Source organism: Ovis aries, chromosome 2 (genome assembly GCF_016772045.2).
Source record: "Ovis aries strain OAR_USU_Benz2616 breed Rambouillet chromosome 2, ARS-UI_Ramb_v3.0, whole genome shotgun sequence".
NCBI lineage: Eukaryota > Metazoa > Chordata > Mammalia > Artiodactyla > Bovidae > Ovis > Ovis aries.
In genome coordinates this window covers 200,022,697-200,035,792 of record NC_056055.1, presented here as the reverse complement: position 1 = coordinate 200,035,792, position 13,096 = coordinate 200,022,697, and the positions used below count along the sequence as shown (strand labels likewise).

The 13,096-nt window shown below is 35.7% G+C and overlaps 1 protein-coding gene across 4 annotated transcripts in view; it reads left to right on the top strand.

Annotated features, from left to right (window-relative positions):
* The window catches only part of BOLL (boule homolog, RNA binding protein), a 63,200-nt gene that overhangs the window by 8,810 nt on the left and 41,294 nt on the right, over positions 1-13,096 (top strand). For all 4 annotated transcript variants that reach the window (XM_060410158.1, XM_060410157.1, XM_060410156.1 and 1 more), the window contains exons 4-6: positions 1,395-1,449; positions 2,849-2,924; positions 6,241-6,368. In XM_060410158.1, coding sequence (XP_060266141.1) covers positions 1,395-1,449; positions 2,849-2,924; positions 6,241-6,368 — 259 coding nt within the window. The remainder of the gene's footprint in view (positions 1-1,394; positions 1,450-2,848; positions 2,925-6,240; positions 6,369-13,096) is intronic.

The window sequence follows — 13,096 nt, the reverse complement described above, 5'->3', positions numbered from 1 at the left end:
TTGAGCAAATAAAGAATTCCTTTGTTGAAAAAGGAAATTCATATACAATACAGTATAAATTGAAGAAAATAGTAAATGTTTATTAATTACATGATACATAATTACTTATTAATAATTATGAATTGTCACTTCCCTGGTGGTTTAGACAGTAAAGAATCTGCTTGCAATTCAGAAGACCTGGGTTTGATCCCTAAATTGAATCAATCCCCTGGAGAAGGGAACAGCTACACACTCCAGTAATCTTGCCTGGAGAATTCCATGGACAAAAGAGCCTGGTAGGCTACAGTCCATGGGGTCGCAAAGAGTCGGACACGACTGAGGAACTTAACATACATACACAATTTGAGGAAAATAAAGTTGAGCATTATTCAAGAGAGTTTCCTAACGTTATCCAAATAGAGATTAAATTTGGGAGGGGATATACTTTTATTTCTTTCATCCCTTTTTATCTACCTATTTTGTCTTTTTTTGGACAAGGCATATATTGTGTAATTCAGCTGTTAAAGAATCTACGTGCAATGCAGGAGACCCCGGTTCAATTTCTGGGTGAGGAAGATAATCCTGGAGAAGGGATAGATTACCCACTTCAGTATTCTTGGGCTTCCCTGGTGGCTCAGCTGGTAAAGAATACACCTGCAGTATGGGAGACCTGGGTTTGATTTCTGGATTGGGAAGATCCCCTGGAGAAGGGAATGGCTACCCACTCCGATATTCTGGCCCAGAGAATTCCATGGACTGTAAAGTCTGTGGGTGTCACAAAGAGTCGGACACAGCTGAGCAACTTTCACTTCGTTTATACTGTGTATTTGTATCTTGATCATATGATTTATATTCTGAAGATAACAATATATATGAAAACCAGATATAAAACCTGGGTTGTATTGTATTTTTAATTTATTTTGTTTGGGAAATATACTAATAGTTACATTCTCAGTTTATATATGCTAATAATAGTAAATAATATGTGTACTCATTTACCAAGATAAAATATTTTATCATATTTAATTTTTAATTTTTAAAGATTCTTTTTCTACTCTGATTTCTGTTTAAAGCAAACTTATGTCATTTTAAAAGGAAGTTACTGCTCTGGGCTGAAATTTATTGCACCCTAATTTGTAAACCAGAACACAAATCTCTCATGTTTTCCTGCCTTGCATACAGCTCTGGTTTGATACTTTTTTAAGATCCCTGGGTTGTTGTTTTTTTTTTTTAGGCCTCTTCCTCTAAGAGGATAACTGTGTTAAGCTGTGAACAATTCTCCTCTAAGTTTTGCATACTGGTACACCATAGAAAAATGTTCACTCCTACTGTGGCCCATTCTAAAAATATATATATTTAATCTTAGTATAATATCAATGTCATGTTCTAATATAATAATTAATGGATTTATTTAGGTATGGCTTTGTCACTTTTGAAACACAAGAAGATGCACAAAAAATTTTACAAGAGGTAAGATATTTTGGTGTATTTAACTTCATTTTTGGAACTTTTTACTTTGGTGTATTTAACTTCATTTTTGGAACTTGTTTCTTTGAAATTAATCCTTTAATGCAGTGGTCTCCAACCTTTTTGGCACCAGAGACTAGTTTGGTGGCAACAGTTGTTCCACAGACCTGGGGTGTATGGTTTCGGGATGATTGATGTATGTTACATTTATTGTGCCCTTCATTATTATTACATCAGCTCCACCTCAGATCATCAGGCATTAGATCCCAGAAGTTGGGGACCCCTGCTTTAAGGTATTTAATGCTAGGGTTCCAGTACAGAAATTGATTGCTAAAAAAAATTTATTTTCTTCGTATCTTGAGATCAACATTGGTCTCCAAAAAAATAATTAAAAATTAAAGATCTACAGAAATTTATCTACAGAAAAACAAATGCCAAATAATTGCATGTTTGCTGTGAACTTATAATTTTTCACTTTATTTTCTTAAACTGAGAATTTAGGGATGTGTCTTTTCTGATGTGTTAATAGCACGTTGAATTCCTAAACAACACTATGAATGTGGATTCCTAAAATGAGATTATCTGAGATTATTTCCCTCCTATGAAAAACTTGTAAACTAAGGACATTCATAGAAAAAATATCTAAAGCCTGCAGTTCAGTATATAATAACTCTTAAATTTGGCATGTGTAGCATTTAATTTTTTAGGAAAAAGTTTTATTTTAATTATATTTTATTAAATCATATGCAGTCAGTTCTCATTATTTGTAGTGATGGTGTTCTATAAAATCATCATAAACACTGAATTAGCAAATATTGAAGTGTGCTGCACCTAGAAAATACAGGGTTAGTTTCTCACAAACTTCTGTTTACGATATTTTCATCAACCAATCAATATATAACTTTGTTTTATGTGTGCTTCTGTTTAAAGATTACATGTAACATTTTTGATTCATTAACATTGAACTCATGATCAAAGCACTATAACCCATGCATGAATTAACCCAGCTAACACATATTTTGTCTGCTAAAATACATGACAGTCTTTTTGCAGTTGGGAACACTAGCCAGCACTTCAACACTACACTTGAGAGCCATCTAAGTAGCAAAAATACTAACATAAGGCACAAAAATGTGAAAAACACAACAATAAATAGAACATGAAAAGGACATTTGTTTACAGTATAAAAGCTGAAAAAAGAAAACAAAATGTCTCCCTGTTTAACCTCAGCTGGGACCACACGTGTAACACAACTCAAATTGCCAAATGAGGAATTAGGGTCAGAACATTAGAACCAGGATTCACACCCAAATCTATTTGAATCCAAAGGCTTTGCGCTTTCCACTATGCCTTGCTGTTCTCAAAGTGTGATAATTAAGTAATGTACTTTTTCTTATTTTAGGCTGAAAAACTTAATTACAAGGATAAGAAACTGAACATTGGCCCGGCAATAAGAAAGCAACAAGTAGGGATCCCTCGTATGTATTGAGAACTAATATATTTTTCAATATTTTTGCATGGTTCTTTTTTGAAATACAAGACTATTAATAGAACTTCATTAAAGTATCAGGTTTCTTTGATTTAATAAAGTTATTTTAGCGAAGTTGGTAGTCAAATGAATAGTTCTTACACAAATTAAATACATTAACTTGTGGGATGGAGGAGGCCAGGGAAAATGTATATAAATAATAATGTTTAACTATATTCTAAATAGTTAAATCTTTAAAGAAAAAATTGTATGGTTAAAATATAGTTTAAAATTATGAAAGAAATTAGAAGTAATTAATTACTATTTTAAAGTTTTTCTTATAGAGTAATTTAAAATTAGAATAAAATTACTGAAAGTAAAAATGTAAAATATCAGAAACTCTGGTTGTATGGTATATACTGTAACCCAACCGTATATATCATAATTATCAGTAGAAACAACCCCTAAAGCTTTAGAAATTGGCTAAGTGCCTTCCTCAAATTTCCAGAATACTTTCAACACTTATTCTTTTTTCTCACTCTTCCCGTTTATTAAATTAGGCATCTTTTTGGTTACCTTTTAACCTATAGTATTAAAATCTCTAACAGAATCTTCGGCTAGAAGGAAAAACTTTGCATAAAATTTTTAACTAGTGTCCTTGTGTCTACTTGGATGTTCAAAACATTATGTAGTTACTATACATCTGTTAACAAATTAATAGATTGTACTCATTTGGACTGTTCTGCTTTTGACTTAGAAGTTAACAGAGATCAAGTTTAATTTTGACCTAGTATTTGTTAATTTAGAAGATAACTGATATGTCCTTAGTAAGTTGATACTCCAAAATGAAATGCACTAAGTATGGCAGAATGCTGAATATTTTCAGACTACTGCTGTTAGTTGTTAAGAGTTAAGCTATAAGCTATAGCATGTAATAACAATTCTTAATCCATTATCACCATCAGTAAAAACAACTGGGAGTGTTCATAAAAGCCTATTGTTTGGGTTGCTAAAAACAGAACATAAATCAGTACTATCCTGAATGCTTTCAAACAGACAAATAGTTACTTAAGAACTTTTTAGCATAAAGGTCAACGTTACGGGTTTTCATTTATTTCACTTAATCTTTACAGCAACCTGTGAGGTATTGTTAGTTCTATTTTGTAAATAGAAAATACAGCTTATAAAGGCAAAGTCATTGTTTTAGAAACTAGGCATGTACAAGGGATTATTACCTTTTTTTTCCAAATCTGTCACCTATTTTCCATCTCCGTCACCAACATTCTAGTCCCAGCTACCCCCTCTGCTTGCCTTAATTACTTGAAAAGCCTCCTAACTGATCTTTCTGAATCCAGTTTTGCTATCAGTACTTTACCACCCATCATACACAAGGCAGCCAGAGTGATCTTTCAAACATGAACATCTTATCATGTTAATCTCTGCTAATTATTTTGAGCTGTTCTTATCTTTTCCATGCTTTAATCATTTAGCCATCCTTCATTCCAGAACGTAACCATATTTCTGATGCACTGTTTTCTTCACCTACAGTGATCTTTGCCATCCCATTCATTCATAAAACTCAGCCCAAATATCAATTTCCTCACAAATACTAGACATATACAATATATAGTGTTCAGCATTGTACTCTGTACTGCTGCTGCTGCTGCTAAGTCGCTTCAGTCGTGTCCAACTCTGTGAGACCCCATAGATGGGCAGCCCGCTAGGCTCCTCCGTCCCTGGGATTCTCCAGGCAAGAACACTGGAGTGGGTTGCCATTTCCTTCTCCAGTGCATGAAAGTGAAAAGTGAAAGTGAAGTCGTTCAGTCGTGTCCGACTCTTCACCAACCCCATGGACTGTAGCCTACCAGGCTCCTCCATCTATGGGATTTTCCAGGCAAGAGTACTGGAGTGGGTTGCCATTTCCTTCTCCGGTACCCTATACTACCCAATATAATAACCTGTGTTACTTATACTGCCTTTTGTATTTATCAAAATTATAATTAATTGTGTAATTAGCTAATGACTGTCTTCCTTACCAGACCCTAACCTCTATGAAGATAGAGACCATGGTGTGCTCAATTTTTTTCTTGTTTCTTTTTGGCTGTATCCCTAAGGCCTAGTCCAATATGTTGTAATAATAATCACTCAAAATTTCTTTATTTAATACCTGTGAAACCTTAAAGGTGATCTTTGGCGGGAATTCCATGGACCTTCCGAATTGCATGCGAAATTTTGTTTGAATACATATATATTTTTGTGAAAAGGGTCTTTGGCTTTCATCAGATTCACAAAAGAATAAGAACCGCTAAAATATGCTGTAATAATACTAGATGAAATGTTGTGAAAATATAAAAGCCGAGTAGTAGTGCTACTTAGAGTAGAAGGCTAGTGCTGCTGTCAGTGTGGTTTGCAGCCACCAATAGTTAACTTGGGCTCTACCAAAATACAGTTTCTCAGGCCTCCTCCCAGGTCTCTTGAATCAAAAATCTCTTGAAATGGGGACCTGGAGTTTGTATTTTAACAAGCTGTCTAGCTTGTTACAATGAATTTTAAATTTTGAGACATACTAGTATAGTGGAAGGAGGATTGCCACCTCAGTAATTTATGTAACCTATTAGTCAAGGACTTAAATCTGACTTGGCATATAAAATTTTTAAAGTCGTCTCCTGACAAAAAGGACTTTTTTTATTTTGTGGGGAGGAGTATATATAACTTGACCTGGGAAAAGAAATGAGGACCCAAAATTAGCAACACGAAAGTCTGTGGTCATGTTTGCAACAACAGCAATTGTAGCAAAGGGAGACTAGAGAGTAGAATACAGTCATAGCATAAGTGAGTGCTCGCTGATAGTAGATCCTAAGAATTTTTAAGGTAGAACAAGTATTTTGTCCAGTTTCACTGCCTTTATCTTCTTTGGGCTTTTACAAATAGATGGTCTCACTGAGATCTTAGGGACTTTGCTACAGTGTCAGTAGTCTTCAGGTAACTCTAAATTATATGTAGTTTATATTTGTAAAAATAAGTACTTTGCTGATAATCTCAATTGTAAAGTTCTGTATTTCATTATACTACTTTAAAACCAGAATTGATTAATTTTTGTTATTCCTTATTAAACTTGTTTCTTTTTATTTACCATAAGCTACAAAAGCTCTAAGGATAGTAAGTTCGAAAATACTTTAACATATAGGATGTTGAAAGAATTTTTAATACTCAGTTTTTACTATAGCTATATTTGTGTAAAGATGAACATTTTTCAGTGTTCAAAAATTACATTTTTAAATGTTAAACTGAAGGTTTCAATTATTACTATTTCCTTTTTGTTTTAGGTTCCAGTATAATGCCAGCAGCTGGAACAATGTATCTAACAACTTCAACTGGATATCCTTACACTTATCATAATGGTGTTGCTTATTTTCATACTCCAGAGGTAACTTCTGTCCCACCACCTTGGCCTGTAAGTAATTTCATTTTAAAAGGGTTTCCATCTGTTGCTATTAAATTTTTATTTCTGAAATATTTCAGCCACAGACAAATATAAATAATAAAGTGACAGCCATGTAACTACCACTCATTTTCTTTTCATCAGTCTCTATTTAAGGATGTTTTTCTGTACTCTGTTCTTTAGTTGGCAAGATTTTGTTGTTGTTCAGTCGTTTAGTCATGTCTGACTCTTTGCAACCCCATGAACTGCAGCAGGTCCCTGTCTTTCACTGTCTCTCAGTTTGCTCAAACTCATGTCCATTGAATCTGTAGTGGTATTCAGCCATATCATTTTCTGTTGCCCCATTCTCTTCCTGCCCTCAATTTTTCCCAGCACCAGGGTCTTTTCCAGTAAGTCGGCTCTTCCCATCAGGTGGTCAGAGGATTGGAGTTTCAGCATCAGTCCTTCCAATGAATATTCAAGGTTGATTTCCTTTAGGATGGACTGGTTTGATCTCCTTCTTGTCCAAGGGTCTTGTCAAGAGTCTTCTCCAGCACTGCAATTCAAAAGTATCAATTCTTCAGTGCTCAGGCTTCTTTATACTCCAGCTCGCACATCCTTACACGACTGCTGGAAAAACCATAGCTTTGACAAACCGACCTTAGTTGGCAAAGTGATGTCTCTGTGTTTTAATGTGCTGTCTAAGTTTGTCATAGCCTTGCTGTCTAGATTTGTCATAGCCTTCCTTCCAAGGAGCAAGTGCCTTTAAATTTCATGACTGCAATCACCATTCACAGTGATTTTGGAGCCCGAGAAAGTAAAGTGTGTCAGTGCTTCCACTTTTTCCCCCTTCTGTTAGCCATGACGTTATGGAACTGGATGCCATGATCTTAGTTTTTTGAAGGTTGAGTTTTAAACCAGCTTTTTCACTCTCTTCTTTCACCCTCATCAAGAGGTTCTTTAGTTCCTCTTTGCTTTCTGCCATTAGAGTGGTATCATCTGCATATATGAGGATGTTGGTATTTCTTCCAGCAGTCCTGATTCCAACTTGTGATTCGTCCAGCATGGTATACTCTGCATATAAGTTAAATAAGCTGGGTGACAATATACAGCCTTGACGTACTCCTTTCCCAATTTTGAACCAGTCCATATTTCCATGTCTGGTTCTAACTGTTGTTTCTTGACCCCCATACAGGTTTCTTAGGAGATGGGTAAGGTGGTCTGGTATTCTCATCTCTTTAAGAATTTTCCACAGTTTATTGTGGAAACAAACAAACATCCACAGAAGTACATGTTTTTCTGAAATTCCCTTCCTTTCTCCATGATCCAGCAAATGTTGGCAATTTGACCTCTGTTTCCCCTGCCTTTTCTAAACCCAGCTTGTACATCTGGAAATTCTTGGTTCACAGTGTTGAGGCCTAACTTGAAGGATTTTGAACATATCCTTACTAGCATGTGAAATGAGTATAATTGTATGGTTGTTTGAACATTCTTTGGCACTGCCCTTCTTTGGGATTGGAATGATTTTCCAACCCTGTGGCCACTGCTGAGTTTTCCAAATTTGCTGGCATATTCAGTGCAGCACTTTAACACCATCATCTTTTAGGATTTGAAATAGCTCAACTGGAATTCCATCACCTCCACTAGCTTTGTTTGCAGTGATACTTCCTAAGGCCCACTTGATTTCGCACTCCAGGATGTCTGGCTCTAGGTGAGTGACCACAGCATTATGGTTACCCTGGTCATGAAGACCTTTTTCATATAGTTTTTCTGTGTATTCTTGCTCTCTCTTCTTAATCCTTCTGCTTGTATTAGGTCCTCATCATTTCTGTCCTTTATCATGCCCATACTTGCATGAAATGTTCCTTTGATATCTCCAGATTTCTTGAAGAGATCTCTAGTCTTTTCCATTCTATTGTTTCTCTACTTCTTTGCATTGTTCATTGAAGAAGGCCTTTTTATCTCTCCTTGTTATTCTCTGGAAATCTGCATTCACTGGAGTATATCTTTAACTTTCTCCTTTGCCTTTCTCTTTTTTTCTTTTCTCAGCTATTTGTAAGTCCTCTTCAGACAATCATTTTGCCTTCTTGCATTTCTGTTTCTTTGGGATGGTTTTGGTCACCAGATGATAAATATGCTTTCTAGGTTTGTCATAGCTTTTCTTCCAAGGATCAGGCATTTTTTAAATTAATGGCTGAAGTCATCATCCACAGTGATGTTGTAGCCCAAGAAAATCAAGTCTGGCCCAGTTTCCATTGTTTCTCATCTATTTGCCTTGAAGTAATGAGACCAGATGCCATGATCTTAGTTTTTTGAATGTTGAGTTTTAAGCCAGGATTTCAGTCTCCTCTTCCACTTTCATCAAGAGGCTCTTTAGTTCTTCTTTGCTTTCTGCGATAAGAGTGATGTCATCTGCATATCTGAGGTTATTGATATTTCCCCTAGCAATCTTGATTCAGCTTGTGTATCATCCAGCCCAGCATTTTGCATTATGTACTGCATATGTTAGATAAGAAGGCTGATAATATACAGCCTTGATGTACTCCTTTCCCAATTTGGAACCAGTCTGTTCCATGTCCAGTTCTAACTGTTGCTTCTTGTCCTGCATATAGGTTTCTCAAGAGGCAAGTAAGGTGGTCTGCTATTCCCATCTCTTTAACAATTTTCCACAGTTATGATCCACACAGTCAAAGGCTTTAGCATAGTCAGTGAAGCGGAAGTAGATGTTTTTCTGGAATTCTCGCTTTTTTTATGTTTCAGTGGATATTGGCAGTTTGGTCTCTGATTCCTCTGCATTTTCTAAATCCAGTTTGTACATCTGGAAGTTCTCAGTTCACATCCTGTTGAAGCCTAGCTTGAAGGATTTTGACCATTACCTTGCTAGCTTGTGAAAAGAGTACAGTTGTGTGGTAGTTTGAACATTCTTTGGCATTGCCCTTCTTTGGGATTGGAATGAGAACTGACCTTTTCCAGTCCTTTGGCCACTGCTGAGTTTTCCAAATTTGCTGGCATATTCAGTGCAACACTTTAACACCATCATCTTTTAGGATTTGAAGTGCCTCAGCTGGAATTCGATAACCTCCACTAGCTTTGCTTGTAGTGATACTTCCTAAGGCCCACTTGATTTCACACTCCAGGATCTCTGGCTCTAGGTGAGTGATCACACCATCGTGGTTATCTGGGTCATTAAGATCTTTTTTGTATAGTTCTTCTGTGTTTTCTTGCCAACTTTTCTTAATCTCCTCTGTTTCTGTTAGGTCCATACCATTTCTGTCCTTTATTTTTGCATAAAATTTTCCCTTGGTATCTCTGATTTTCTTGAAGAAATCTCTAGTCTTTCCTGTTCTGTTATTTTCTTCTATTTCTTTGCATTGTTCACTTAGGAAGGCTTTCTTATCTTTGCCTGCTGTTCTTTGGAACTCTCCATTAAGATGAATATATCTTTCCTTTTCTCCTTCACTTTTCTTTTTTCTCAGCTATTTGTAAGGTCTCCTCAGACAACCATTTTGCCTTTTTGTGTTTCTTTTTCTTGGGGCTCATTAGGGTGGTGTCATCTTCATGTGCTGTGCTGTGTTTAGTCTCTCAGCCATGTCCAACTCTTTGTGACACTATGGACTGTAGCCTGCCAAGCTCCCCTGTCCATGGGTATTCTCCAAGCAAGAATACTGAATTGGTTTGCCAAGCCCTCCTCCAGGGAATCTTCCCAACCCAGGAATCGAACCCAGGTCTGCCACATTTGCAGGTGGATTCTTTACCAACTGAGCCACCAGTGAAGCCTATGAATACTGGAGTAGGTAGCCTGTCACTTCTCCAGGGGATCTTCCTGACCCAAGAATCAAACCGGAGTCTCCAGCATTGCAGTCTGATTCCTTAGCAGCTGGTTATCTGCATATCTGAGGTTATTGGTATCTCTCCCGGCAGTCTTGATTCCAGCTTGTGATTCATCCAGCCCAGCATTTCACATGATGTACTCTGCATATAAGTTAAATAAGCAGGGTGACAATATGGAGCCTTGAAGTAGGCCTTTCCCAATTTTGAACTAGTCTGGTGTTCATATCTGATTCTAGCTGTTGCTTCTTGACCAGCATACAGGTTTCTCAGGAGACAGGTAGTGGGGAAAATAAAATATAACAAATTCAAATAAAGTCTCCTTGCCTTGATTATCTTGTCCTCTTTTCCTCCTCAAAGGTTAACCAGAGTATCTTTCCTATTTTATATGTTTATACTACAAATGTAGGTATCCTTAAGAAATAGATATATCATGTTGCTTTAGGCAGCTTTTAAATGCTATATAAATAATCTGGTTTTTCTATTCAGTATTATGTTTTTTAGATTAAACCATGTTGATCCTAGTACATTTAGTTCATCTACTTAAAATTTTTATAGTACTCCATTGTATGAGTGTATATTCTGTATTGATGGACATTTTAAGTTTTTTCTACAATCAAGACTACACTGAGGGATCTGTACTCAATATATTGTACTAACCTGTAAAGGAAATGAATTTGAAAAAAATGCATGTGTGTGTGCATGCACATGTGTGTGTAACTAAATCAGTTTGCTATGCACCTGAAATTAACACAGCATTGTAAATCAACTATACATCAACAACAAACAATTTAATAAGATGAAATATTTTCTGTATTTTCCCAAATACGTATTTGGAGAAACATGGGCTTATCTAGGAAATATTAGCCATGGATATTAAAAAATAAAACATTAAATGTGAAAGAAAAGAAAAAAATGAAATATTTTCAATGCAATTTTTAAATTGCATATACTAATAAACTGCTTGTGATTTTTTTTAATTTAGCCTTTAAGGTCCTATTTTTATTCCAATCAATTTGCAAGACTTTAATATGGAATCAAAACTTTTATTATTTTATATATAAATTTTACATGGTATCTTCATCTTTTTCACTCTTTGTAAGTTTAAAAGTTTTATAACTAAATGAATTGATTTTTTAATTTCACTTACAATGTTGCCCCGCTAGGGATCTGAAAACTACTCAGATTTACTTTCTACTAGTTATTCCATGATTTTATTTTGCTATATATTTAACTCTGTAATCCATTTGGAGCTTTCTTGGAGTATGCTTAGTGGTCATATTCCACAAATTCAGAGAATCACATGTGGAGTTTTTTTTTTTTTCTGAACAGAAATAGTACCTGGAAATCTATATTTAGCAGATCTGAGATTGACATATACATAAATGAATAAAGTTCTATAAATACAATGAATATATTCTTCATGATTATAATATATGGAGGGCTTCCCAGGTGGCACAGTGGTAAAGAATCCACCTGCCAATGCAGAAGATGTGAATTTGATCCCTAGGTTGGGAAGATCCCATGGAGTAGTAAATTTCAACCCACTCCAGTACTCTCGACTGGAAAATTCCATGGACTTAGGAGTCTGCTGGGCTCCAGTCCATTGAGTCACAAAGAGTTAAAGTGAGCATGTATACACACACATACAGTGTTGAACATACAATAAATACAATTATTATTTATTATAATGCATTACCCTATTTAGAAAAGTTATAGTAAATAAATAATAGAGTATAAACTTTTTTTTAAAGGACTGTATTAACCATCTAGGTTTTGTATATATTGTGTGAGAGTTTGTTTAGGACAGTAGTCTTCAAAGTTTTTTGCTTATATATCCTCTAAAGGTTTTTTGAAAAATTAGAAATATTCTCACTCATTTAAGCTGAAATCTGAAATTTACCAAATTTTAAATAGTTTAGACATACTATATTGGGTTGGTGCAAAAGTAATTGTGGTCTTGCATTGTTGAACTTTGCTGTTTGATATTGGAATACATTTTTAAATAAATGTGGTTATGTTATACATCATTTTAATGCACACTTCTTGCTTTGTGTTTTTTTTGCTAATGACTTAACTACTTGCTGTTTATTTTAGGCTAGGGAAATGATGTTAGAAAACAAGCAACTTTGAAGAGTTTTCTTATTTGAGTTCAAAATAGGTCTTAAAGCAGTAGAGACAGCTTGCAACATCAACAACACATTTGTCCCAGGAACTACTAATGAACATACAGTGCAGTGCTGTTTCAAGAAGTTTCACAGAGATGAGAGCCTTGAAGATGAGGAGTGTAGTGGCTGGCCATTGGAAGTTGACAGTGACCAACTGAGAGCCAAAATCGAAGCTGATCATCTTAAACTACACAAGAAGTTGCCGAAGAACTCAGCGTCAACCATTCTATGGCCATTTGGCATTTGATGCAAACTAGAAAGGTGAAAAAAATTGGGTGCCCCGTGAGCTGACCAAAAAAATTTTTTTAATTGTTTTTAAGTGTCATCCTCTCTTATTCTACACAACAGTGAACCATTTCTCTATCAGACTGTGACCTGCAACGAAAAGTGGATTTTATATGACAACCAGTGACGACCATCTCAGTGGCTGGACTGAGAAGAAGCTCCAGAGCACTTCCCAAAGCCAAACATCTAATGAAAAAAGGTCATGGTTGCTGTTTGGTGGTCTGCTGCTCATCTGATCCAGTACAGCTTTTGAGTCCTGGTAAAACCATTACATCTGACAAGTATGCTCAACAAATCAATGAGATGCACCAAAAACTGCAACGCCTGTAGTCAACAGAATGCGCCCAGTTCTCCGTGACGTCACCTGACTACATGTTGCACAGCTAATGCTTCAAAAATTGATCGAATTGGGCTACAAAGTTTTGCCTCATCCACCATATTCACCTTACCTCTCCCCAATAGACTACCACTTCTTCAAGC